Below are 27,831 nucleotides of genomic sequence, written 5' to 3' on the forward strand. Positions count from 1 at the left end.
GTGTGTAAAAATTTACGGTTGGTGTAAAACGTTCAATTTCCTGTTATCGTAAACTGGATAAATGCGAATTCGTTATTGGGCTTTGTTTTCTTTCTGTTGCGTCGTTTTTTAGACGATTATGTTTTATTTTTCTATGCTTTAAGTGTCTGCAATCGTAAATTTCCAATTATGATATTTTTCTCAATTCTCTTTGCTCTTGTTAAAGTCATAAACAAAATGCTCTACATCCGGTGCTCTAGTACCTACTTAGAGGAACAAAAGAAGCTGGTTTATAATCAGTTGTGAATACAGTGCGCCAACGAGGAAGTACTAAAACGCGCCCTGCGTGTTAAAAACACGCAAAAAATCACGAGCTTTCGCCATGCGTCCCGCTATTATCATTATCAACGTTGACAGTCTGTAATGAACCACAGAGCGAACAAAAAATCGTGTTTTACGAATTCGTTTTGTTTTGTGACGCCGCCGCGTTTGGCAGTAACATCTTCACGTCAAGAGTGCGAATAATGCTTTTTTTGGAGTTCAATTATGTGCGGTTGCGGTGTTACCGTTCTTATGGTGTCCGAATGTCGGCGCACGGCTAAATAGAGTTGTTTTAGAAAGGATGACCGAGCATGTGAGGTGGAAAATTTCCTAATCGTTTTTATGTGCTCCTCTGGCGCGCGTGGTTTTTTTTTGTTGTTGTTGCTGCACTGCGCATGGTTTCGGCCCATCTACGACGACGAGCGCGGTCGCGCGCCATGTTGAAATGTTGGAAATTGAATCCCCGACTTTGGATTTTATAAATCAGTCCCCGTCGTCGGCCGGTGTGTGTGCACATGCGCCGGGTACTTTATGTCGTTCACATCTTTGACGACTTTTACGGCGTTCGACGTGACATTTTACAAACGGGGCTCATTTCGTCGCCGCTCTGCGAACACAAACGCCATCGTCATTCTCACAATCTATTCCACCATACGTACACATTGAGGTACGCACACAGAGTGCCCTGCGAGATGTGCTCTATTCTATTTTGATTGACTTGAATATTTATAATGTTCGCGCTCGCGATAAAATAGTTTGCCTCGCGTTCAATTAACATTCCGGGCGATGTTTATGTTGGCACTGGATAAGGACATAAGGTACGAGTACGACCGTGCTGGCGAAACGGGTCGGTAATGCGATTCCAAAGCGAAACGAGATCACAACACTCGCAGCAGGCAAATTTTTGTACTTTGCAGACACGTACACACATGTATTATACATGCAGCGCCCTCTATGATAGAAGAGTCGCGGAGGAAATTTTCATTTCCACACAATGCGCGCGCACATCTAACTAGGAACCAGAACGCGACCAGCGATAATAACAACCGCTGAACGCAATAAATAGAATATGGCACCTAAGGTGGAATCTGCGCAGGCATCCAAACAATCATCGCATAAAACGACGCGTACAAGGTGGAAGAACAATGGCGCGTTATACCTACGTATCATAACGAGTCTTGCGGCGAAACAGCAAGAAAATCGGCGCGGAGATGCAAAGCGAAGATGGTGCGATGCCGGATGAGGAAATGTGTAATTGCGGCCTAAAGACCACCCGCATTATTATTAACTATTAGCCATAAATGCATATAAATTGCTCCGCAATGCAATAGAATGCACAAAGGAAATTATTTAAATCTTGCGCTTTGTTCTTCGCCTGGATTTGATCCGTCATGGAATTTAAATACGCATGGAAGCTGTGTGTTTATTTTTTTGTTGGTAAGTTGAGAAAACAGTTTTGTACGCAGCGGGGATTTCCGTCGATTGCAGGATATTGCAAATTTTCGATTTAAGTACAAACGCATGTTATTCATTAGTGCGGTAGTAAAACAGATAGATGGCGCGAGTGGTATTAAAATTAGTTAAAAATACATTTTATTGCTTTTAAGCGAAGATTAATTGAAACATTTATGTGTTTACTGCCTTCAATGTGATATTGAAGTAAAATAGTTCGATTTTCACTCAATTTTCAAGTAGGTTTCCGCCAGCGAGTCAATTACGCAGTGGTTTAGCGTAAATATGCAATAAAATAACATATCGTATTACGGCACGCCACAACAAGTGCACTAAAGTAAAACCTTAAATCAAGGCTCAACTCAACTCAAGCTCTTGTAAATCCAGCTCGACCCCGTTTTCGATTTTATTAAAACTCTTGTCATGCACATTTCGTGTAACAAGCAACAATTAATCTAATTTAATGAAAACGTGACTCATTCGTTATCTGCCCATCGAACGCACGCCAATGACAAGTGGACAGCGGCCGCCATTAGGACTTAAATCAAATAAGTAATACGTATTCAGTGATTTCAATGCTGCAAACGCTGCAAATGCATTTAACACATCGTAGCGACCACTTGAGCGTTTGTTATGATAAATAAAATAATAGAAAGTTTATTTACGAGCGTTTCGTTTCGTCTGTTTGCAGTTTGCCGAGGCAGTGAGAAGAGCACCTTATGCGAGATTTGCGAGCGGCACGTCGTCGTCGGCCATATTGGTAAGTGTGGCGAAAAATATGAATAACGCATCGGCACAACACTGCCTGCGCCCGCCGCGCAACATTAACTCATTGATCATTGATCGATAATATCTGCGCGCGTGTCTGTGGCACTTTCATTGGTACTGTGAGAGTGAGGCGGGTGAGTTTGACGCGCATTGTTGTCGAATGTCAGTGTCATAATTAAACGCGGCGCGTGAGAAGCGATTTGCGCGGATAGCTTTTGTTCGTGCGCCATTCAAGCAGTGACGTCTCAATGAAATTCGCAATTATTCACCCCGATGATTGCTTATCTCGGTATCTATATTGACAAAAAAAGTTGTGAGGTATTGAAATTGTGCCGAATATAATTGGGTGTCATGAGAATAGGATATTTTGATATGTTTTGTCGGTTGTGGTCCTTTTTCGGTGATTTCAATGTCCAAACAGGAAAAAATCTTCTTTTTATCATTTGTCCATTTTAAACATATGAGAATTGCTAATAATGCACATGTGCGCCATCTCGGAATCAATTATTTAACTATAACTATGATTGAATCTTTATTCCAACTTTCATCACTTATTCAACACCCTTTAAGTAATAATTATTAATATTTTAATAGTTATTCTGCTTTTCTGCTTTAAGATAAATCCTACAAATCGTAGAGGATCAAAATCGGTCCGACCGTTCTTGAGTTATAAATGTTCTAACTAACACGACTTCAACAAAAGGCCTAAAAAATACGTTCAAAGTTAACCAATGATTTTTATATTTTTTGACCATGCGTGATATTAAACAAAAAATACTCACTTTATGTATTAACCTATATTATCTTCACTTTTTGACTTTAATGAGTATAATCCGTATGACTAATTGAATTCATGTTAGTTAACAGCTCTTCTCAGTAATCTGCATCCTCCATGCATTTTACGCGTTTATTTTGCATACCTTGGCGTAATATTGTATGCGTTTTGGTGGCATGGCAATTAATCGCGATCGATCGAATAATACGGCCATTACTGACTTCCTGTATAAATCTGAATGTGAATAGCGTTACGTCAGCACCGAGTGAGTGCTCCAGTTGCACAGGTGCTCCAGAATGGCGCGTTGTCTTGTCTCTGCACGAACGTCGTCGACTCCGCTGCAGCGGGGGGACATTGCGTAACAATCTCAGCGCATTCGTAGTTGTATAGTTTCATACACTTGGCTCGCTTTATGAACGTTACATCCTATTTTATCTGGTTGCACAATGCGCAGAAAGTCGACGCAAATTTAAATTTACTCCATCTTTGTTTTTGTGTGCTCACCAACCACCACGATGAAGAAATCGCGCACGTCAACATACCAGCGACAATAAATCTCTGTACTCGCGCGCGTGCAGGGCGATCTGCACTCGGGAGAGATGTTATTATGCAAATTAACGCATCATCATCGCTCGAAATCGCTTCGATTAACGATGTTAACAATTTCATTACGATCTGCGCCCGGCCCACAAAAATTACATCTTCATCCACACTCACCAACAAAATAAAAAGCAGTAAATTAATTATTTCGGTAAATTTATACGCAATAATGTGCGGTAAATGTTATTTAAACATACTGTATGTCTTGTTGAAGTAGCGCGGTGGTCGTTTACAGAGTTATTGAACAATCATAAAGGACCACACCGATTGTAACACGCAGCATGGCCGGTGCCGTCTCGCATTTCTTCCTCATCATTGCCAGTTAATTACCATTCATAATGCGCTGATAATAATTACATAATTATCTTCGGCTCCTTCGGATCAAACGCGCACGCCATGCAATTACAAACGTTGTAAACGTATCGTAAATTCATTTGTTTACAACTCATTATGGTCGAAACTTAAAATTCATCGTTGTTTATTACGCATGCGCTTTTAAAACACTTGGTCTATCTTTAAGTGATTACTTGAATTAAATTTATGCAAATATTTTCTAGCCCGAAGGGCTCCACAGCGCACAATTTGCATTTATTTGACATAAAATGCGTTCTGCTCGACATCTAATATATACGTGCGCTGATAGACCGTGTAGGACAATGTAGGTTATGTTGGTCGACGGTTATCTCGTGCGCGTGCGCGCGCGCATAACGTGGAAGTTAAGCAAACGAACGAAAAAAAAACAAACCACAACACACGCGAGGAGTGCAGAGGAGTCTCGAGAGCATCAATAAAACGCCTACGTGCTTTCGTCTAGTCCGCAGATTCTCGTCCTGCCATGTTGGTATGTAAACGTCAGTCGCAAAACTCGCGAAGATCTGGTTTCGAATTTGTTTGAATCGCGCGCACAAAAACGAGTAATTTATCGCGCATCCTTACATGGTGTCAGAAGCCATTAGCATTACTTATTACCACACCACACTGCCAACATCGATGCCATGCTTGTAACATAACCTATCTTAACATAACCTAAACTAACCTAAACTGAACAAACTTTAGCCAGGTTTACAAATGTAAGTAATTTACAGCGCAGAGAAGAAGAAAAAAAAGCGCCTGTGTGTAGAGAAGTGTTTTTCAACATGCGCAGCGTTTCAAATCACAGATTAATTAGCATAAAACACTCGGGGGATCAATATATCGACGGGACTTTTTCGGACTTTCTCGTCTTTGGAGTCTCGCAAACAGTTGTTAACATTTTCCGCGCGATGTGTGGATGATTTACATTTCTTCTAGCCGTTCGATTTGCATAATGAAATCGTTACTGATATCGTGTGCGTGGTTTTTGCGCGCGCCGCTGCTAATTGCATTATGCAAATGGCGATACGCTTTTGAATGCGGCGCGCGCACACGAAATGGCTCTCTTGTGTGGCTACTCCTTAAACATGTAAAGCATTTACGATTCGCCGCGGCGCAGAACACGTTCAACTCTTTGTGCGACTTGACATTTTCTTATAATATCACATTAGATGCGCCCGCAAATATGCGAAAAGTTATTTTAGGTTAGGTTGGAGGGGTTAATGCCGAACGGATTGGAATTTATATGTGTGACATTTTTTCGTTGCGCTGCCAGGTCAATTTAATTAGGCCTTCAATACATGCAAATGAAATTCCGTCCGGCGTGTTTGCTGCCTTAACATGGCGGCGCGCATAAATATGGGACGCGCGCGCGGATTAATTAGCGCATTGTGCGCGTCCCCTGCATTTCGGTTCGCCTTGCAAGGTGAGGCTGTGCTGCATTGTTGGTCGTGTCGCCACGCGCACAGAATAGCTTAAATCTTTGCCGAGAGCACAATGCGCACGTGTTCCCCTTTTTTTTCGCGCTGCGCGAGGAGGTTTACCTGCGACGACGCTCGGCCAATTACTGCGCCACGAACGCAAATGGCGTCGTTAAATCATGTTATCGCCGTGTTTACTTAATGCGTCAACTTGGCAAACACTCAACACATACAGTAAAAGAGCAATATTTTTCTTTTCCAATACAAGTAGAAATAATAGTAAATTTTATTTATTTTGCATAGTTTTAATTATCCCAGGTACTATGATTGACACATGCCGGAAAAATCTATTCTACCTGCTTACGCCAAGCGCGCATATTTATAATTATCTCGGCGAGCTAATTATCAATTGGAAACCAAAGCGTATGCATTAAGTCGACTTAGTTAAGTACTATGCTATATCTACTTCTTCTTACAAACTTCTTGTACGTTGCGTTTGTTGTCGTTGTTGGTCTTTGGTCGCTCGTTATTGCACAATGAGGAGGTGTAGGTTCGGCTATAGCGGATCATTTCTCGTTTGTAAAACAAACCCATAATGAGTGTACAATTACAGATGTGTACCATTCGCGTTGTGAAATTGCGCGCGCACGCAATTTTCGCCGCCGCGAAGATAAAACCCAACGAAACGAAATTTAGTATTGCACATTGTGTTGCAAAAAAGGGCCTACTAAGTCACTCTCACTTTGCGCATTGCGCATAGAATGAACGCATAAAATCGACTCGCTACGCGCGAGAAATCTATTTGGAAAAACGAAAAAAAGCCAATAAGGAGATAGAAAGGTGCACACACAGTTTGGCATAATTAATAATGCGCGTTTTACGTTTATTAACTGGTTTTCAACACTTCCAAATGCTTGGGAAACCAATTTATCATCGACAAAATACAACTGTTCGTGTTTAATTTCTTTCATTGTTCGCTAAACCTGTTGTTCGTCTTTTTTTCTTCTTCTTCTCTTGTCGAGAAGTCGACCCACCAGATCGTTTTAATTCGTTGTCCCAGCGCCTGTAATGCCTGTTAATTCCGTTTAATTCTAACTCGAGTCTCGTTGTTGTTGTTGTGTGTTTGACTTGTTGGTTATGATTTACGTCCGCGGCGCTCGGCTGAAAATTTCTCATGGAATCATGGAAATCATGCGCGCTCGCCTTCATTCTTCATTCCCAATGCTTATTCTTGTCTCCCGAGTGAACACTGAACGTTTGTGAGCATGCGAACATTTTTGCATATTACCGCCATTCATAATCCGCCGCTGGAGCTAATAGTTGTAAATGCGCGCCCATAAATTAACGCCAATTAATTACCGAAGATGTTACCGCATTAGCATTATGCTGCGGTGTGTAATGTACACTAAGCGGTTCATGCGCACTCGTGAACACGAAATTACAATGTCGAGGCACGATTCGAACAATTCGTAAATTACTAACGCTAGCATATTCTATGTTTGATTATTAAATATATAAAAATTCGTTTTTTATGTGTTTGTGACTCGTTTCGCATTGTTGAACCTGCTAACAAGCGACATTTAACTCTTTCATAGTCGCTGCACTTTGCACACTTAACTTCTGTGTGCAAAATGTTAACCTGCATTTGCGCTGGTGTGTGCTTTATTAATTCTGCTATTCTAAATTCAAACTGCTGTTCGAATATAATCATTGGACATAAAGTTAAGCGTTGAACAGCGCGCCGCGTGTGTAATGAAGGAAATAAACGTTTAGAAAATGTCGCCGGTAGCCGACGACCGCCGCACGCGGCCGCGCAAAAACGACGCCGCACTCGTAAAACCAGCAACAATTACTTATGTAATAATCTAATGACTATCATAACTTGCAAACCGGCGCGCAATAATTGGACGCGTAGGGTTCGGATTTATTTCCGTGCGTCAATAAATTTCAAAATTCAAATCGCGAAAAAACGTTGACATCTTCTTTCCTATAGTATAGGAGATATTAATGACTGATTGATGTGCATATATTAATACCTGCATGAACCAGTCGCTGGTTTTTGTCAGCCGGGATAATTTACCTCCGCTGCAACCGGAATGGCAAATTAACTTGTAATTAATATCTCTACAAGCGTAATGAGCAGTGGAGCCTGCACAACAATTATGAAAATTATAAAATAAGTTATGCGTAATCTCTCCATCGCTACGCGCTCGCACAAACTGATAAATGACAGATATATTAATAAAAGGATAAAAGCCGCCAACGAGAAGAGAAATTATTAAGCATTCCGCAATGAAGGGTAAGCTGCGACAAGTACGTAATTCGCTTGTACGCGCCAACCAATCTCGAATGCAAATTCGTTAATTATAGTATTTAAGAGCGACTAAATTAATTATTAACGAGCGGTTCGCGTCTGCGCGCGAGTAATGTCTACGTGCGCGCGATAATTATGTTGCGATTCGATCTAATCTATTGAAATGTCGACGACATTAGGACGGCGAATATTGCGCGCGCGTTAAATCTCCAATCTGGAATGGAAAATTGTGCTTCAAGGATATTTTCTTATCTTCGGACCTCATCATCTCAATAAGAATTAATGCTTGGAAGTTACATTCAACTAAAGTTGTTGATTTTTATTTATTTTTTCGCATTTTTTTGAATTTTTTTTACTTTTGACGCAGATGGATGTGTTAAATCTTTTAAGGTGGCTGGCGAGTCGTGGGCGGTGTGTGCGATGTCAATTAAATGAAATTTCACTCCTTATTTAGAAGTCATATCGTGCAACAATCGCGCATAGTCTAGACTAGTTATGGCAGGTCTCAAACACGGCGCGCAAGACAAAATTCCAAATCCAAATCCAAATCAAATTCAAGATGTGATGATGATGCAAGCGATGCAATTCGCAACTAATGCCACACTTGCATTTATGGTGTAATAATTGCTTCATTTTCATCACGCATGAAATTGTCAATTTGGTGCCTCTTGCGCAAAATCGCAATCAAAATGTGTGTGAATCTTACTTACGAGCAATGAAGTAAATTTTGAAAATACATAAATGAGATTTATGTGAGAGAGTAAAATTGAAAATTAAATACGAGTTGCTAATGCGCCGTGGGGCATATTACTTATGCAAATAGAATGAATCGCGTTTCGCATCGGAATCGGTGGGTTGTAAATGCATGTTTTCCGCGTCGCGCGCTAATCTAGATCTCATTAGAATTACGCAAAACGTTAAAATAATGCCTTGGCTACCGCGCATTATTTTCGTTTCAGTGTGTGCCATTAGCAGAAGAAATTTAAGTGTGCCCGCTGGACATATTATAGATATGCTGGTGGACCATACCGATACATTGCTTTGCGCAATGCGAATAATGCACGCGGCGATCGTAAAATTCATTCAGAACGTGGACAAAATCAGCATTAACATCAGCAACAAAACCCAGTAGCCTGGGAGTCGCGAATAACTTATTAATTTATTGGTGTATTGGAGTGACCATTAGTCCAGTTTCTTATGGAAATCGATAATGAGATGTGAGAGAAAGAATGCGGCATGGCATGGCGTGTAAGGATAATTTAATAATAATTTGCGCGTGTGCACAAGTGCAGAAAATCTTGTTTCGGATTTCACTTGCGATGCCAATTAGTTAATCTGCGCTGGAAATCAGTGCAGATTTCTGATGCTGGGATTACAAATCAATTACCTAATGCGCCACTCGCGAGAGGAAATGCGCACAATTAAGGTAATTTTATGATTTATTCTTTACTTTATCCAGTTAATTAATAACTAAATAATCTTGTTATTAATGTGACAATTTAACTTTTCAATTGAGTGTGTGCATAGGTAGATATTTTGACGTGCAAATGTCTAATAACGCATTAATTTAGATTATTTTATGTAATGTGTATGTTTGTTGCGCGTAAACTCACAAACGACTGAATAGATTTAAATAAAATTTTCAGGAAATCTTTGGATAAGCCTAGTGGATAATTGTGTAAAGTTTGGAAGCAAAAGTAGAACTGGAAAGGTGTAAAATTTGGTATGGAAATTGTTATGGCGATTCTATTATCGTTTTAGTTAGGAAATTTGAATATAGATGGCGCTACTATGTAAAAACATATCCTATTGTTGTTGGTGAATAAAATATAGTAAATTATAATTATTTTCTTGTTAGTTTTGTGTGTCTAATCCACACAGCATGCTTTTTTGTTTGATGTTGAATTTTTTGTCGGCAATTTTGCTCATTTTGCTCCAATTATTTGATCCTTATAAAAATACGATCATGTATGTTTTATCCACAAATCGTGCGCTGCACTCTAAAGACATGAAAACTAAACTTTGAGCCCGCCGTGCCGCGCCGAGTCTCTCTTTGCCCCGGCGAACATTATACTTACTAAAAGTCACGACTAAGACATTTAGCGGCGATTTTATAACGAGCAGACAATGGCTATAATAATGCGCCGCAATGGTTATCGATACGAGCACACGTACATTACATGCGCGTGCATTCCGTGGATGTTGGAAGTTATGTCGGAATTGCTGCGACTGCTACGAGATATTATTGCCGCGTAGAGAATTTTTGACATGGAACGCGCGCGCGCCTAATAATACACTTACGATTTTTATTGATATACTTTCGTCGTGCGCATTACCAACTCGCAACTCGATCATGAACCGCCCGCAACGGCCGCGGAAAAATCAAACCATCTAAAAAGTCGGTTATATTTCTTGTATTTATATCTTAATCTGCGCGCTGTACGCTCGCCTTGTGTAGATTGCAGCTGAAAAAACAACGATAAAGTATTTTTAATTGAATCGCGATGATTTCACAATCGCAACGCGCATGTTTCGATAAATTGCAGGCGCTGTTAACACATCGAACGATGATGATTTATTTTATATACCTACATTTCATTCGCACGGGTTGAAGGCTTGTCAAAAGTTTTCTATTTGAGGTTAACCCAAGAGCCAACGCCCAGCACGAATTATATCGAAGTTTATAGAACATTGTTCTACAAATTAAATAATCTTAACAGCGTATGATTTTTACGTCGTAATGCTGTGTAATGCTAACATTGTGAAAATTGGGTTGCCTATATTAAATAGCGCTCGAATCTTGATGCTCTGCTTGTTGTTGTTGTTCGGTCGGGTTCCTGAAAGCAACACGATTACTCTTTGTGCGAAACTTGGTCAACGGCGTTCGCCGCCGCGCGGTCAGCACACCACAGCATGATGATTATTATTAAGCCATCAAGATGATATCGTTCCGGATCGATATAAAAGTGAGATAAATTGGAAGCCACTTCAGCGTGTGCACTTTTAGAAAATTTCCTTTTGGTGCTTCAACTTTCAACCTCTGCATCTCACTACCGCTTGGTGTGATGATTCGTAATTCTTTAGATTTTTTTTTCGGTGTTTAATGCTATGGCTCTCTGCTAGCAGGAGCCAGTTTGGTTGGCTGATGATGTTCAGAAAAGCGTATCGGGTCGGGTTCACTAATTCAAAAATTCTCGATTCTAATAGGTAATAGGATGTTGGCCGGCCGAGATATTATTGCCGTGTCATTAATAAATCATCGATATATCTGGCACTCTATAACTACGCCATAGATAAATTGCTCGGGTTCCAAACCAACCTCGTTCGCTCGCTAGCCACGGATTATTAATTGCCCCGTTTGCCGGGTGACTTGTGACGATGGTCTTTCTCCGCGCGCTCCACGGACGTAAAATAGTTTTTCTTTTGATTTTTTTTGGCAATTTTTGTTTTGCGCAGCGATTTCCTTGTAACTGGGACACCTGTTAGCGTGCGCAGGGCTTCTTCGTGTCGATAAATCAGCATTCGCTGCATTGGCGGTGCGGATAATTAGACTTAAACACTGTCCACCGTTGACATCCGCGTCCCGAACGCTCCAGAGGATTTATGATGTATGATCGCCGGGAGACAATGAATTAACGCGCGCGCGGAACGCAAATACGACACGGCTTTTTCTCTAATAGCACATCCAGTCATCGATTTCCTATCGCTGGCGAGGAACACAACGCACGTCCATAACGACGATCGGCTGATAAATGAGCCGCGCATATTTCAACGACTTCCATTTTTAGAGAGTCGACACTGCCGCCAGAGTTATAATCATGTATTTATCGCTTCGAATAAATTTGCTCAATAACTGCAGCGGAGATTCCTTGGGAATTAAGCAATCAACGCGAATCGATCAAAATTTTATTTTTTTTTTTTAACTTGATTTTAACTTTGTCTAGGTGTTAGAATAGACGTTCGTAAATTCAAGGCGATAATCTTTATTAACGAAAAATCGGTTTTACTTTGTAGCGCTTTGCATGTTTTATGCAAATGAGTCACCGAGAGGAGGAAATTAAATTTTACGAGTGCGATTTTTTCCGATTCGCACACATCGCCAGCGATTATTTACATAAATAACAAAATGGAAAACCGAATGCAATCGAGGCGATCGAGATCGAATGATAATTGCACCGAATGCAAATGGCGCTCGATAAATTTCACCATCCACCTAGGAATCTCGCAGTCGGTGAAACCTGCAGGTACATGCGTCTAATGATAAATAACTAGTTTGATTACTTAGATAAGTCTGTAGATAATTTATCAAATCGCTAGCTAAATATTAGTTACATTAGCTCGTAGCTGTTTCTTGTAGGCACCTGCGTTGAGCAGAAAATAAAATTTTAAGCTTTAATATGTTTAAAGCCGCAGGATTAAGAAACTATGTAAAATTTTGCGTAAAATTTTATTCAAATTGCGTTAATCTATCCCCTAATTTATACTTATTACTTCTTTTGTTTGTGAGTCATTAAAAGAATCAATTTTCAAAAGGAATAATTAGAAAACATCGCTTGCAGTAACGAACGGCATTATTAATAGCGATTTTTTTTTCCACGTTTGGTTCCACGCGCGTTTGATAAATTATTAGCTTGTTGACTTTGAGTACGTATTTGGAAACCGCGACTAAACGCTCTTCACGCGAGAACACCGGCCGCACATAAAATAATTAATTACGTTTTGCTGGCATCTTCCACACGGCATCTTCTGCACGTCCGCAGTTTCTTTTCCAGCCCATCATTGTTGGTAATTAATTGTTTTTTAATTGTCCGAATGCTCGCGCCGATAAATTGCATTTTTCTCGTGCGAGAGTCGCAAACTAATAAGACTAACTTCAGTTGGTTCTCTGCGCTAAGTATAAATGTTTAAAAGCAAATTGCCGACGCTCCGGTCGGCCGACACGCCGACACATGACATGTGTATACACGACGATAATATACGACAAGCATTTCTATTCGATATGAAGTACGACGAGGTGGCGTGTACCTAAGTAAGTACAAGGATGTAATATTAGTCATTTTTTCGGTTGTCGGCCGGCGCGATTTTTGCCAGATCTACACGATGCCGATATGTTTGCAGCGGGAAATCGCGTAAATCGTTAGATAACGGCGTTATTGAATTCTTTTCGTAATGGTAAAGCCGTGCCCGGAGATCCAGAACCGAGTGAAACGCGCGTAACATATGATATTTGCCAAAGCCGACGCGCGGCGTGTCGTTATTTACGCATCCGATTTGTATTTATGTTCGCTTTGCAGCGATGAAATGCATTTATGTGTTTTGAGGCGGGGAAATATGACTTGGATGTGATGATATACTCGTACATTCTTTGCATATCCCACAACTACATCATCGACTATTCTTACAAATACACAAGTTATTAGCATTTTTTTATGAGAGTTTCTATATAAAAGAAGGTTGTGTTAGTTACACTATTTATAACTCAAGAATGGTTAAATAGATTTTGTTAATCAAAGTTTTTTAGATTTATTTCTACCTAGAATAGGAGAATAATTATTAAAATAATAAACATTTTAATTTAAAGGGTGTTAAATAAAGGATGAAAGTTAGTATAAGGATATAATTCAGATATAGTTGAATAATACATTCAGAGATGGCGCATTTTTAGTATTTCTTATTTCTTCAAGTCAAATTTGAAAATTAATTACATTTTTATTAAAAACTACGAAGATGATGTCGAAGGCAAAAGTTAGTATATAATAAACAATGATTATATTGAGTGTATTGAATTTTTTTTTTTAATTTTTTGATACTTTTTGATTACTAACTTGAATTGCACTCATGCAGCTTCAATTACACATCTAGCACTATAAAAATTACAGTGTTTGAGTGTCTGAATGACTCTCGTCCAGTATTAATGCGACCGCCCGGTGAGAAAATCTCTACTCGCTGCGCTCTTCTATTTTGTTTCTTCCACGCGCGCATGAAATTCTCCTCACATGCTCACGAGTGATTTCTTCTTCAACTCAATTTTTTGTGTGTCTCTTTTGTGTGGCTATACACACACAGATTGCTTTTTTTTTTCGTCTCTTTGCTTGCTTTTTTTTATCTCCGGATCTCCACGGCGTGCGAGGAATCCGATATACAATCATTAAAAATAGGTGAAGTCGTGAAGTGCGGAGATTTCGGTGCGTTCCGTAGATAAACATTCTCCGTGCGGAGAAGAATAAAAGAATCGCTAACAGTACAAGCAATCTGACGACGCGAATAATGTGTGTATGTGTGTGTGTGGGGATATTTTCGACGCTTTAAACATTGTTATTACGAATGTGTAAATTACAGGCTTTGGATTTTTCGAAGTAAGACATGACACGAAATCGATTACGATCTATAAATCATTTGCGGACAAGTCCATTTTCCTATAGTGTGTGTTGGATTTTTTTTCGTTTGGTTTTATTTGAGAGAGTCTCTGATGTGAAGAGTAAATTGCGACATGACGTCGACATACGAGCGGGCGATTAAAAACGACGCTGCGCAAATAACGAGGCAATAACGACGATGGTCGCGATGGTATTTAGACGAACACTAACTCATCCCTTGACGATCATTAAGTTAGCGATGTTAGTCGGACGCCTGCGGCGGCAGGCACGACAAAGACCTCGCTGTAAACTTGAAGCGATGACAATTTCGAACAACTGGAAGCCACGACGAGACAACAACCAGAAGTTGTTGTAATGGAGTGGCGTGCTGGAAGGAAAATTGTTTATATTTTTATATCAATTAACAGCGCACTCGTTAAAACACGCATGAATGGAGTTTAATGCGCAATTAGTTAACAAAGGCGCCGATCGAAAAAACAATTTGTCGGGTGGCGTCGTCGTTTTCTTCCGGTTTTGGTGATAAGATGCGCGTCGGCGTTGTATCTATCACTTATTATTCCTGCTGCGTGCATTGCCGCAAACGTAATAACGCCATAGCGGACAACAACGATTGCAAAAAGCGTCAAAACACCAAACGCGTTTGTCCTGCGCATGTGCAATGCGCTTAAGTAATAATGCGCATGCGACTCGCTAACGACTATAATAATCTCCGAACCGCACGTTGTAGGTTTATCATAAGAAGCGTTAGCGCATGCAAAAGCGTTAGGTTTTTTTGTTGTTGTGTGTTTTGCGCTGCGCAAAGAGCATTTTTCCGGTATGCACATTTGTTCCAGTTTTGCCGCCGCAATTTAAAATACCTCCTCGATGCTTCTTTTATACTTGTTAGGAATGATGATCGAGTACTTTCTACTTGTCTAATGGCCGTCCGCGGCCGGGCCATAACTTTACGAGCCTGCACCAGTTTATCACTGGCGAAACGAGCGTCTGCGTATAAGTAATAACTCGATGCCATTCTCATTTGACAAAGTACACAACGGCGCCCACGGCTTTTTCGTCCATTTTGTCCAGTGCGATGTTTTTCTACGGCTTTGTGCAAACGCGCGCCGCGGACGCTAATAGTACCGTTAATTAACCAACGCTTCAATGATGAAACTTGGCCAATTTTTAGCTCAAATTGCAACATTTGACCGTTTTAAATGTCCCGCTTTTTTTTTTCTTTCCAGACTTTGGATACATGAAGATGAATATTGCTTGCCTGACGTTCCACTGATACAAACTCAATTTTGGTTATAATGGATATAACCGAAGCGTTCCGCACGGAAGATCTCTCCAAGGCTGACTTCTTTGACTTTGTGGTAACGCCCGACAATAGTGACCAGCAGTTTCAGAAGCAGATGCGTACCGTCAACGCCTTCTTAGGCAACGGAGTTGCCGACGAGAAGGAGGCTAATAACAACATGCCGCCGACAGATTTGACCAGCATACCCACCTCACAAACCGATGGCAATTTCGATCTGAACTTTTGGGGTGACAAGGAAACGGTACGGTTGGAGACGGCCATCTTGGAAGACCTCAACAAGTACTGCTGGAGCACCGAAGATGATGTGGTTAGCAATGGCCTAGCGCAGAATAATCTCAAACACCTAAACAACAACAATAATAATAATAACAATACAACCACTGATGGTGGTCACATTTACACCCTGACAGTCCTAAATGGTATTGATCAGGGTGCAACGTGGTACCGTCCTCCATTAACCACAATAATCAAGGATGAAGATGCTTCTGTATCGAGTCCTACATCAATGGAACATCTTCAACCTGGAATTGATATTGATTCTATTCTAAACATAATGCCGGCGCAGATGAATGCCTTCAATAATAACTACCAGGACCAAACGGGAATCAATCAAACTACAGATGGAATGATCAAGTCAGAGACCTACACTTATGAAGACAGCGGGTTTGCTGACAACAAAGATGAGTTGGCGAATTCGCTGATTATCGACACGCCTCTTCTGGAAACACATGATGGATACAACAATAACAACAACGCTACGAATAATAACAACAACGACTGGAAGCTGACGAATAACAACGGGGTTGTGAGCAATGGCAGCGCGGACTCGCTCCTTCGCAGCGCGTTGCAAGGCAAAGCGTTTGTCCGTTACAACGGTGTCGGGAAGAAGGAAAACAACGCTGAACTACGACGAGTATTATCTACGCCTCCCACTAAAAACGAGACGATATTTTTGAAGCAGGATGATAATGATAAAATCCCAACAATTGTTGCTGGTATTGATGCTAATGGAACCGTAATTTTTGAAGAACAGATTCCACCGACTTCTGTTGCACAGGGCACGCAAGGCACGCGGCAGAACGAAGCTGAAAACCCTACCAGCACACATCAGCATCACATGGATGACCTCCTCCTTTCACATTTAGATCAGAGCTATCCGGAAGACTTTGAGAAGTTGAAATGCATCGCCAATGAAGTAGCAGAAAGTGTTAATCAGTTCTGTCACATTGAGACCTCTGTTGATGGAGTGTATTCCATCCAGCCGGATCAAATCGGCTTGCTCAACTCGCTCAATTCGCCGATTTCCATCGCGGCACCGCTGGTGACGAGCACCAAACCGACACCGGCTTCTTCCACCACAGCGCCTGCCACCCCCAAGAAGTACAAACGATCGAATAGTAATAGCGCCAATAGCGGTGCGAGTGGTGCCAACGCGAAACAAACCACTGTCCAGAATGCCACCTCGACTTCCAATGGTGTGCGCAAGGAGAGGAGTCTGCACTACTGCAGTATCTGCACCAAAGGCTTCAAGGACAAGTACTCGGTGAACGTGCACATTCGGACGCACACCGGGGAGAAGCCGTTTGCGTGCAGTCTGTGCGGGAAGAGTTTCCGGCAGAAGGCGCACTTGGCCAAGCACTATCAGACGCATATCGCGCAGAAAAACGCCGCGGCGGCCGGCAATGTCAACGCTAGCAAAACCAAAACGAGGTAGCTTGAGGCACACAAACACGCAGAGAAATCTACAAGCTCTAAAACTTAACAGAAACCTACAAAGCTATATAAAAACCTATGAAATGCAATAATCGTGCAACGACCAGAGATGAACACGTTTTGAAGTTCAATGCAATATGCAATTATTAATATATGTATCAAAAAGGTTCACCATTTTAATGATGCCGATCATGTGCGCACGTGCATGCAGCCTGCGAGCAAATATCGTTTAGGATCTATTAATATCCTATTTGAAAGGTCACTTGCAGATATTACTATTATTATGGTTATTTATCGCGACCACTTACATAATCAACTTCTTTGTGCAATTTTTCAAATCTGGTTCGACTGCAGCGCGCGTAATTAAATTATATTTATTCAGTTTTTTAATTCTTTCCGCTCGTGAGTTGGTATTAATCAATCACGCACTAAGCATACCTTGGGATACAATATTAACCAAGCCGAAAATCAATAATTAATCTGTCATTTCTGTCAGGAGTCAAGCGTGTATTAATTCTGCAGGCGAGTGAATTAATTTTTGAAAAATTAGCAAGAAATGATTTTTTGTTGGGTGTGTCGAGGTCGTAAACATTCGATGCAATTGTGTAATGGAAAACAGTGATCGGCATCATTAACAATGTTTTTGGTGAACATTGAAAACACACAAAACACACAGAGAAACTAATTCCAACAACATCACTTTTATAATCATTTTGTTCCTATACTTACTTAATAATGATAATGCAAACGTTTTGTAACATTTTTTGTAATTATTGTGCTGTGATTCGTATTGTGACAAATTCAAATTTGAAAATGAAATCAATCGTATGAGATAAGAATTGTTTAAAGAATTTAAAGAAATTTGTACTTAACTATGCAACAATGGTTGAACGAAAGTTTACACGTAACTTAAGCTAGAGATTATTGATGAAAAGATGGAGGAAGGAAATAGAATAAGCGGATCGCGGATGTGTTAATTAAAGTTTAAGCAAATTGAACAAAAGTTACAAAATAATTCTTGCCATTTCTGTATTATTTTGTACGTTTGTGGTTTCCGCAATGGCGTAGCACACGCTCCACATCGTAGGCATATTTGTTTTATTTATTAAATTTTTTTTATTTGTTAATTAAGAGATTTATATGGAATTTATTGTTATTTATGTGTCGTCTGTGTAATCGGTCGATTGTAAGCACTAGCATGGTAAATACTCGGCTTATTTTCTTTTTATTTTTGTGTTTAAATTAATTTAACTAGATCGCTTTTAGTTGTCAGTTGTGTTTTGTTCGTAGTGTGGGGGAAGCAACTACAGTTTACCATAACGTAAGGCATTAACGTGACCTTTATTTGTTTTTATTTGTATTTTTTGTTTACCTATCGAATACTCACCGACAAATTCTCGTAACTCGAAGCCAATTCGAAACCTATTGTCATAATTCTCTCATTAGTCGTACGTAGCGAATTAATTACACCGCCTAGTTTAATTTATTGTATTGTATTGATTTTTGTGCTAGCTTCATCGATGAGCTCTCTTGATTGTTTTCGAAACGAGTACAAACTAAGAAACAAAACAACGAAGCAGTAATTACCATCGAATTAACCGAACAGAAACCGAAACGATGCGAAATGGACATGACGTGTGTAATATAGAAGCGCCGGATGGGGACGGATGTGTTGTTGAATGTTATTTTAAATGTTTATTTAATGTTGAAGGATATTAATGGTATGGCTGCGTTGTGCGTTGTACTCTTGTTTGTGAAACAACCCAGCCACCCCCCCAGCTATGTTACTTGCCATTTTGGTAGAGGGTTTTTATTAACCATTTGTCCATGTATGTAATATATTGGATCTCATTCTATATGCGTTATTCAGAGCAAGAACACGAATTCCATTCATGCTATTAAATAGAAAACGTAACTAAATGTATACAATATATACGTAAACTGCCAACCTTTACGTGTTCGTTTTTTCTGGATGACAAATAATCGCACGGATGTACATTATGAAGCTACAATTATTATGATTGCTCTCTGTCTGTCTCTCTGTTTTTCTCTCCACGTCAATTTGTAAGAATCTTATCGAAGTTAAACGGCAAATATGTAAACCGCAAACTATTTATATACGCGTTTTGTTTTATATTATTATATTTCGTGTTACGTCCTCTCCGACTCCACTAATTATTGTGTAAATTATTTTTTGTTATTATTATGTAATGCGAGCATGCAACGAGAAAGCCATAGGTATATTTACAATGTTTCACGTTTTTTATTTGTATAGCGTTTAGTCACCAAGAGATTCATATTATATTTGTCAGAGAAGTTTAATGATTGTTATTACATCGTGTTGTTTGTCGCATGCGAAGGAGATGCGTGTAGTTGAATGTGACAGAAATTTATCGGGAGCAGCCGTTTGTCGAACAACTAGTTGATGCAAATGACAACAAAATATTTTTATACCTATAGTTTACAATTTATATTATGTAATTTTCAAATTTATTACAAATATAATGTTTAAACCATATGAATATGTTGTTTATGTTGCTTATTATGATAAAAAATATCAAAGACTAATCCTCCCTCCACTGGAGAAAGAAATTTCTCGACTTTTATAAATTTATTTGTGATTGTGTTATTTGTATTCACATATTGTTTGCTATGTTGGTTATTTTGACGTCCGATAGAGGCCGATCAGAGTACCATTCTGTTGCAGGCATGCAGAATGAGCCTCAGTTTGTTATCGGTTGAGTGTGAGTGCGTACCGCGTGCCATTTTAACGGACATTTTTGTGTTGTTCTTCGGGGACCTGTTGCGTCGTGCCGAAGTGTCGCAGGTAAGTTTGTTCAAACTGTCGTTTAATGTGTTTTGGGACAAGAATTAACATGTGTATTTTAATTTATAGTGAGGATTAAAGGATTAGTGGATTTGGTGGTTTGGGTGATATATGGTCGTCCCACGTTTTTATGGTGCTTCTTTTAATCTACAGGCGTGATTCATAAGGTAAGTGAGCATATAAAATATGAATAAATATTATGTAGTGTATATTTGTGATCTGTATACAAACAAATTCATATTTAGTGTTATTGAAGACCACGTTAACAATATTGTCAATATTCAAGTTGTACTCAAGGTGGCCAGTAGGTGAGACCGGTTAGAATAAGATAAGACCGCGCGCGCGATATCAGCAAGCAACAAGTGAACAGGCGTGGTAGATGGAAAGAGAGAGAAAGTGCAAGTGAGGGAGAGTTGTTGACACAAAATAGTTCATCTCACTGCTTGTTCATATTTTGAGGAATTGTAATAGGATTTGAATATACATGTAACCTTAGGGTTAAAAATGGTTGAGTAATTCAATCATCATCTTTAAGACCCATTACATAAATTTCTTATAATCTTTTACTGGGTTAAGGCGTAACACAAAACGCATTTATCTGGAATATTTGATTGTTTATTAAATTTAATCTTTTTTAATACAATTGACGTGAAAAATATAATGAAATTACGATATATAACTTTAGTACAAATAAAATCTAATTAGGACTGAAGTAATGTACTACTTGGAATGTTTTTTTGTATCACATTGGCAAAGAAAGCATATTCACATAGAGTTTAACTCTATAAATACTATTTTATACACAATTTCTAGAAATATACGAAGTACATCAACACATTGTACTTTATTTGGATCCACAATTGACTTGAATGTCCATTTGTCTTGTCTTGTCTTGACAAAAATAGTTGGATTGAATAACACAGGTGACATTTGGTGCATAACTAAAATTAGTACTAAACATTTGAGCAATCTGGCACCATTTTATATCCAATTATAATCACATTACAATGGCACTATAAATATCTCTCTTCCCAAAACTCACTTGTTTCACAATGTGTATACAAAGAGTTCTAATCTAAGTTTTTGATGGCATTCAAAATATCTGTGCCACTGTTCCAAACAACAATCTTAGCTTTAATATTGTAGATTTGCCCAGTAACAGGTATAGGTTTACCAGCTTGAACAGTCTGCACCAGTTGCAAACAAGCATATTTATCTCTGACACATGCCAAATCATGTTCGGACAATCTTAGAATTGGACAGAAATCATTATTTCCATCGCCAGCATAAACTATTCTGTCATACACCACACCTGCTTGGGCACGAGCAGCTATAAATTCATCCAAAATTTTCCCTTTGCATAGATTCTTTGTGCTTAATTTACATTCAGTTTGTAGATGATACATTGAGATCCTGAGCACTCCTTTTGAGAAATTGGCTGGATTTGTAAATACTTTCATAACTTTATCTTTTAAATGATGACTGTCCAACCAAGAGTTTATTAAATAAGTATTTGAGTCACTAATAATGATCACATCATAGTTTAATTCTTCAGTCATGGTTCTAATTAACTCCTCCATTCCTGGTGTTGATGGCACTTTATTCATTGCAGAAATTATGTTGTTTTCTGTGATTCCATTTACATGCAATGTTTCAAATACACCCTGCATGTAGGCTGTCCAACCATCGCTTTTGTACAATTTCTTCACTGATTCGGGTATTAATTCCTTTGAGATTAGATTTCTTACTACAATATCACTGTTGTCATCCACAATGGTGTGATCAAAATCAAAAGCAGCTAACTTGCGACCCATCTGAAATCGTGTGATGATTATTTATTAAAATTGTTTGAATATTCCGTGTTGTTGGTCTTACCGTAATTCTTGTTCGTGAAAAAGCCGGTGTTACTGTGTCTTTAAGTTTTGATCTGAGTACTTGTTTAAATAGAATAAGCGTATTTTTGGTTAGATGCATTTGTGCTTTGTTGTGGATGTTTCGAAATTGTGTTTTCATCCGACTAGTGGTAGAACAGTGGGAACAGTTGGCCTTGTAACTAAGACGTTCGTTGGTCTACCAACAGAGAGCGCCCACAGCTCCAAATACACAATTTCTTGTTTGCGTTTTATTCAGTTTGAGCGTTCACACTTCATAATAATATGCTATTATCACTTCAAAACAAAAGCTAATACCGATGTAGTATCTAAATTAGATGGGAATATTAATTTTCCAAGAGTTTTGATAGACATTATCTTGAATTTTTTTTGTTTTTGTAATAAATTATGGTAATAGGAGCATTAACTTGTCAAGGAACTTAATAATTGTTTGAATAATGCTCACATAATTTTTTTATAACTTTTATAACATATTCAAAATATCTTCCTTGTTATTTCTTTAGAGTTAAGATGTGTACTTCTTTAAAAACCACATTAGATATTATAAAATATCTATGTTTTTTAAGTATTTTTATTGCAATAAATGCGCAAAATATTAACTACCAAAACACATTTATGGAGAAAAGCACTATTAACGCCCAATTTGCCAGCAAATGCTTATGGAATCTTACTAAAGAAATTTATGGAAGTAAGCGATTTATTTCACTACTAAATTGTAACGTCTCTGAAGAACCAGGGTATTCCATAATGTCTAAAGTAATAATGATGCTTCACAACTACAACGAGAACTCATCATTTAGCTATGAAGTCATCAGCAATTCACAAAACAATGTTTCCGACAATCAAAATTGCAGAAATGAAAACTCTAAGCGAATTAATGAAATGGTGTATAAATCATCGAGAAAAACAAAAATTTACATAGTGTTTATTGATAGTCTTCAGGATTACAATGATGCGTTGGATAAAATTGAAGCCCTGCCAAGATATAACATTTATGCCGAGTTTCTTTTCTTTTATACAAATTTATCAAATGAAACAAAGCAAATTGCCCAGGAAATTCTAAAATTAGCTTATGCTCGGTCAAAATATTCAAGTATGTTGTTAATTCCTTCAGAAATTGATGTTTTTCTTCTATATTTATTAAATTTGTACCCGAAAGAGGCAATCTATTGTGGTACTCAACCCATATCAACTCTACTGAGCACGTGTAAAAAGGGTGTCTACAATCCGATAGTACCTTCATTTGGAAATAAAAATTCTGGATTTAATTGTACCTTTCGTGCGGTACTAGTGGAAAACCCGCCTTATGTGATCTCAACAAATGAAGGCATAGAAGTACGAATTCTGCAAGAATTGGAACATCGTCTCAACGTAACGTTTGAAAAGAAATTTCTAAATGGGCCTGCTGCTTGGGGGTACAAACAAGAGGACGGTAACTGGTCAGGCCCTCTAAATTTGTTATATAAAGAACGTTTTATTATTGGAATTGGTGCTATATCTACTAGCATAGATCGTTTACAAGATTTTGACGCTACTTATAGTTGTCTCTCTGAAAACATACGGTGGTTAGTTCCAAGTTCCAAGCGCATTGATAACGAAAAACTTATTTTCATTGTATTTACTTGGACTACTTGGGTTGCCCTGTTGATCCCTTTTCTGGTGATTGGTATTGGTTTGTGGCTTGTTAGTAATCTAAAAACTGACAGTCCAATGGTAGACAAAAGGTTAAAAACAATAGGAGCCGCAATTCTGGTACCGGTGCAAATAACTGTATCTATTGCTGTTTGGAAGCAGCCTCGTGCCCTTACTAATCGCATAATTTTTATCTCTTACGCTTTATTTATTATTATCATTGGATCTTTATACCAAAGTGCTTTGATTAAAATTATGAGCAAACCACCATTCAAACATCAGATTTCAACCTTTGATGAAATTTGGGAAAGCCCTTTATCTATAGGAGGGCTCCCAGTTTACACCGAACCGTTTGGAAATTTTCAAAAGTCACAAATGTTTCTTAATAAATACATTAACATATCGGAAAATGACGAAATTGCGTGTTGGCGAAAACGCGTAGCAAGTGGCGATTCAGCTACGATTGTCGGTGAGTACTACATTATGTACTACATGGGAACTCCGGAGTTAACCTACCAAGACGGTTCATCAAAGGTCTATTTATTAAGAAATGACATCCTGTATATGGACACTTACCGAATTACCTTCTCCAAAAATTTTATACTTAGAAAGCCTATTAATCGCATTTACGAAAAACTAAACGCTGGTGGTTTCACACAAGCATGGACAAATTATTATATCAATCAATATCAACATGGAAATAAACAAGTAGACCAAGAAGTTCCCAGCGATCACCAACATGATACTATTGTTCTCACCATGGACCACTTTAAAGGAGCATTTTTCTTACTAATTTTTGGTAAAGTACTCAGTACGTTTACTTTTATTCTGGAATTTCTTATATGGAAGATCAAACGTTTTATTCAGGCATAAAATATGTTTAATAGAAATGTTGAACGACCACAATGTGAAATAATTGCTTTGGTTGGTCAAAGGTAGTCATTTATTTTTTAAAGTGTTATCAAGTAACGTGATATTATTTTTGGACAGGTGTGTGTTTTAAATGATAGCGTGCGTTTCTGGAAATTTAAACATCTAGTTTGGTTTGTGTCATACGATTGTATCTTTATTTTTCTTTGTTTCATTTTCCCGTTGTGCTTTGGTTTAGTCGATATAACCGCCAATTCTCAACCGGTGTACAATAAAAATGATAATTCGTAATAATATGCCATTATTACTAATAGTTGCCAAGGTTTAAGAAAACTTACAAAGTAATAATATTTTTTGATAATTTTGAAGGACGTTATCTTGAAATATTTTATTTTCATCACAAATTATGTTAAATTAACCATTAACCTGTCAAGTAACTTAATAATTGTTTGCACAAACGTACTATAAAGAATTTACAACTTTTAAACCTTCACGCAACTTATTTAGAGATATTCTTTAGAGTTAAAATGGGTCCTTCTTTAAAAATTGCAAAATATATTATAAAACATCTTTGTCTTTTGAACATTTTTAATGCAATAAAAGCACAAAATACCAGTTACCAAAACGCTTTCCCTGATGTCAGCCTTATAGACGTCGAATTTGCTAGCAGTTGCTTATGGAATCTTACTGAAGAGATTTTTGGAAGAAAGAAATTTATTTCGTTTTTAAATTGCAACATTACTAAAGAGCCAGGATACTCCGTAATGTCGAAAGCAATAATGATGCATCACAATTACAAAGCGACCTCGTCGTTTAGCTACGAAAGCATTCAGACTACACAAAAAATTGTTACTGTCCATGAAAGCGCGCCTACAAAAACATAAGTTTACATTGTATTTATTGACAGTCTTCAGGATTACAGTGATGCATTTAAAAAGGTTGAATCCATGCCAAGGTACAATGTTTCTGCAGAGTTTCTTTTCTTTTACACAAATTTATCGAATGATACTAAGCAAATTGCCCAAAAGATACTTCTAACAGCTTATAATCATTCAAAATACTCATCAAAATTATTGATTCCAACTGAAAGAAATGTTTTCGAGCTGTACTCGTTGAATTTGTACTCGAAGAATGTACAATATTGTGCAACTGAACCCATATCAACTCTTCTAAGTACATGTCGTAGAGGTATCTTCAATCGGAAGGTACCTCCATATCGATTAAAATTTTCTGGATTCAACTGCACAGTTCGTGCGATGCTGTTAGAATACCCACCGTATATAATATCACCCAATGAAGGCATAGAAGTAAAAATCCTTAAAGAATTACAACATCGTCTCAACATAACATTCGAAATTAATTATCAAAATGAGTCTGCAACCTGGGGATACAGAGAACTAAATGGTACCTGGTCAGGATTGCTAGGCATGTTATTTGCAGATCGTTTCATGATTGGAATTGGAGCTATTTCTACAAGGATAGATCGTTTGCAAGATTTTCACTGTACGTACAATTCCCTCTCCGAAAATATGTATTGGGCCGTCCCAGCTGCTCAACGCATTGATGAAGGACGACTAATTTTAATTATATTTACTTGGACTACTTGGATTGGATTACTGGTTATAATACTGATAATAGGTGTTTGCTTATGGTTAGTGAGTAATCTGAAGACCGGCAATCCAATGACAGATAGAAGTTTAAAAACAATAGGGTCCGCAATTCTGGTACCTGTACAAATAACTGTTTCAATTGCAGTTTGGAAGCAGCCACGTCAAGTAGCTAATCGCATGCTTTTTATCTCCTATGCTTTATTTATTATCATTGTTGGATCTTTATACCAGAGTTCTTTGATTAAGGTTATGAGTAAACCACCATATAACCATCAACTTTCAACTTATGAGGAAATTTTTGAAAGTTCTTTGCCTATTGGAGGACTTCCAGATTTTGGCAAACTTTTTGAGATAAGTGAACCAAATTCAAAGTCACTTATAGAAAACTTTTATAATATATCCGACAATGACGATATAATATATTGGTGGAAACGCGTTGCAACTGGGGATGCAATTTCAATAGTCGGAGAGTATTACATTAAATTCTATATGGGAACTCCAGATTTAACCAATCAAGACGGTTCTTCGAAGATTTACTTACTAAAAGATGACGTTCTTTTTACGGACACTTACCGAATTACCTTTTCAAAGAATTTTGTGTTACGAAAACAGTTTGATATTATTTTCCGAAACTTACATTCTAATGGTATGATATATGCATGGACAGATTATTATATCAAATACTATAGACATGAACATGAGCAAATACACCAAGAAGTTGCAAATGACCAGGAACAATATAATATTGTTCTCACTTTGCGCCATGTTAAAGGAGCATTCTTACTACTTATTTATGGTAACTTTTTCAGTGCGTCTATATTTATCTTGGAACTTCTAATGCGAAATATTAAGCATTTGCTTTAAGCGTAAATTATTTTTATTAAGTCCCATATCACGAAACTGAATGAACTCAATGTCTCAAAATAGTGTTGCACTAGTTTTGTTCTCGTATGAAGTGAAAAATAAATGTGTGGAACTAATCGTTGAGTGTTTCACAGCGCAATGAAAAAATCCTTTCAACGCATTACATTTCTTTGTTTATTTGAAATTTGAATTCCAGGAATTTTTGCCTCTTAGGTGATGGGTTCGTGGAATTGCTTTTGCTTTTATCTATGTATTTCAAAAGTACTCTCGAAAACAAATAATGCCTAATGGTTCAATCTTAAGTCCAATAGACAATTGAAAATGCTAGTAAAGCGAAACATGTCATGTCAACATGTTAATAAATAACTATATCAGTGATTACATTAACCTAATAAAAACCAAAAATAATACTTAATTACTTAGAGTCTCATACATGCATATTTACGCATTTGAAGTTTATTTGTATGAAGTTTTTATAACACGAGCAACAATGTATTGATTGTGTAGACTTTATCTAACTAATAACACTAAATAAATAAATAAATAAACATAAATGTTATTAATTAAACAAATACACATGTTTGTTTATGTTGCAAATGGTTGAAATGTCATGTGGATAATAGTGATGTGTACCAGAAAAACTAGGAATCAATAAGGATAAGTGACTTTGTATGTAGCTGGACACGAATGATATGCTGAGTGTATGATTATATACAGTTTGAATCTGGCTGCGCTTTTGCTTTGATTGATTTAAAAATGTCTGGC

At 38.1% G+C, this 27,831-nt stretch overlaps 3 protein-coding genes across 5 annotated transcripts in view; 2 read left to right on the top strand and 1 right to left on the bottom strand.

The window, feature by feature from the left end:
• Window positions 1-19,889, top strand: part of LOC135795903 (homeobox protein 9) — a 97,221-nt gene extending 77,332 nt beyond the window's left edge. For 2 of the 3 annotated variants that reach the window (XM_065307714.1, XM_065307713.1), the window contains exons 5-6: window positions 2,444-2,512; window positions 15,582-19,889. In XM_065307714.1, the coding sequence (XP_065163786.1) occupies window positions 15,651-17,372 (1,722 nt within the window). In that variant the 5' untranslated portion in view covers window positions 2,444-2,512; window positions 15,582-15,650 and the 3' untranslated portion in view covers window positions 17,373-19,889. The remainder of the gene's footprint in view (window positions 1-2,443; window positions 2,513-15,581) is intronic. The other variant, XM_065307715.1, reaches the window with a different exon arrangement.
• A 902-nt stretch (window positions 19,890-20,791) lies between these two features.
• Window positions 20,792-22,226, bottom strand: LOC135795368 (pyridoxal phosphate phosphatase PHOSPHO2-like). Its single transcript, XM_065307043.1, has 2 exons — window positions 22,074-22,226; window positions 20,792-22,012 (listed from the first exon to the last, which is right to left on the bottom strand). Exons 1-2 carry the CDS (start codon window positions 22,209-22,211, stop codon window positions 21,269-21,271), a joined length of 882 nt encoding a protein of 293 aa, XP_065163115.1. The 5' UTR covers window positions 22,212-22,226; the 3' UTR covers window positions 20,792-21,268.
• Window positions 22,227-25,848: 3,622 nt separating this feature from the next.
• Window positions 25,849-27,066, top strand: LOC135795413 (glutamate receptor U1-like). The gene has a single exon (XM_065307096.1). The coding sequence runs from the start codon at window positions 25,849-25,851 to the stop codon at window positions 27,064-27,066; it is 1,218 nt and encodes a 405-aa protein (XP_065163168.1).
• Window positions 27,067-27,831: the final 765 nt, after the last annotated feature.

The sequence above is a fragment of the Atheta coriaria genome, unplaced genomic scaffold, assembly GCF_025399875.1.
Source record: "Atheta coriaria isolate IRGN ID8LTWV9N9 unplaced genomic scaffold, Caltech_Dcor_3.1 hic_scaffold_7_pilon, whole genome shotgun sequence".
Lineage (NCBI taxonomy): Eukaryota > Metazoa > Arthropoda > Insecta > Coleoptera > Staphylinidae > Dalotia > Dalotia coriaria.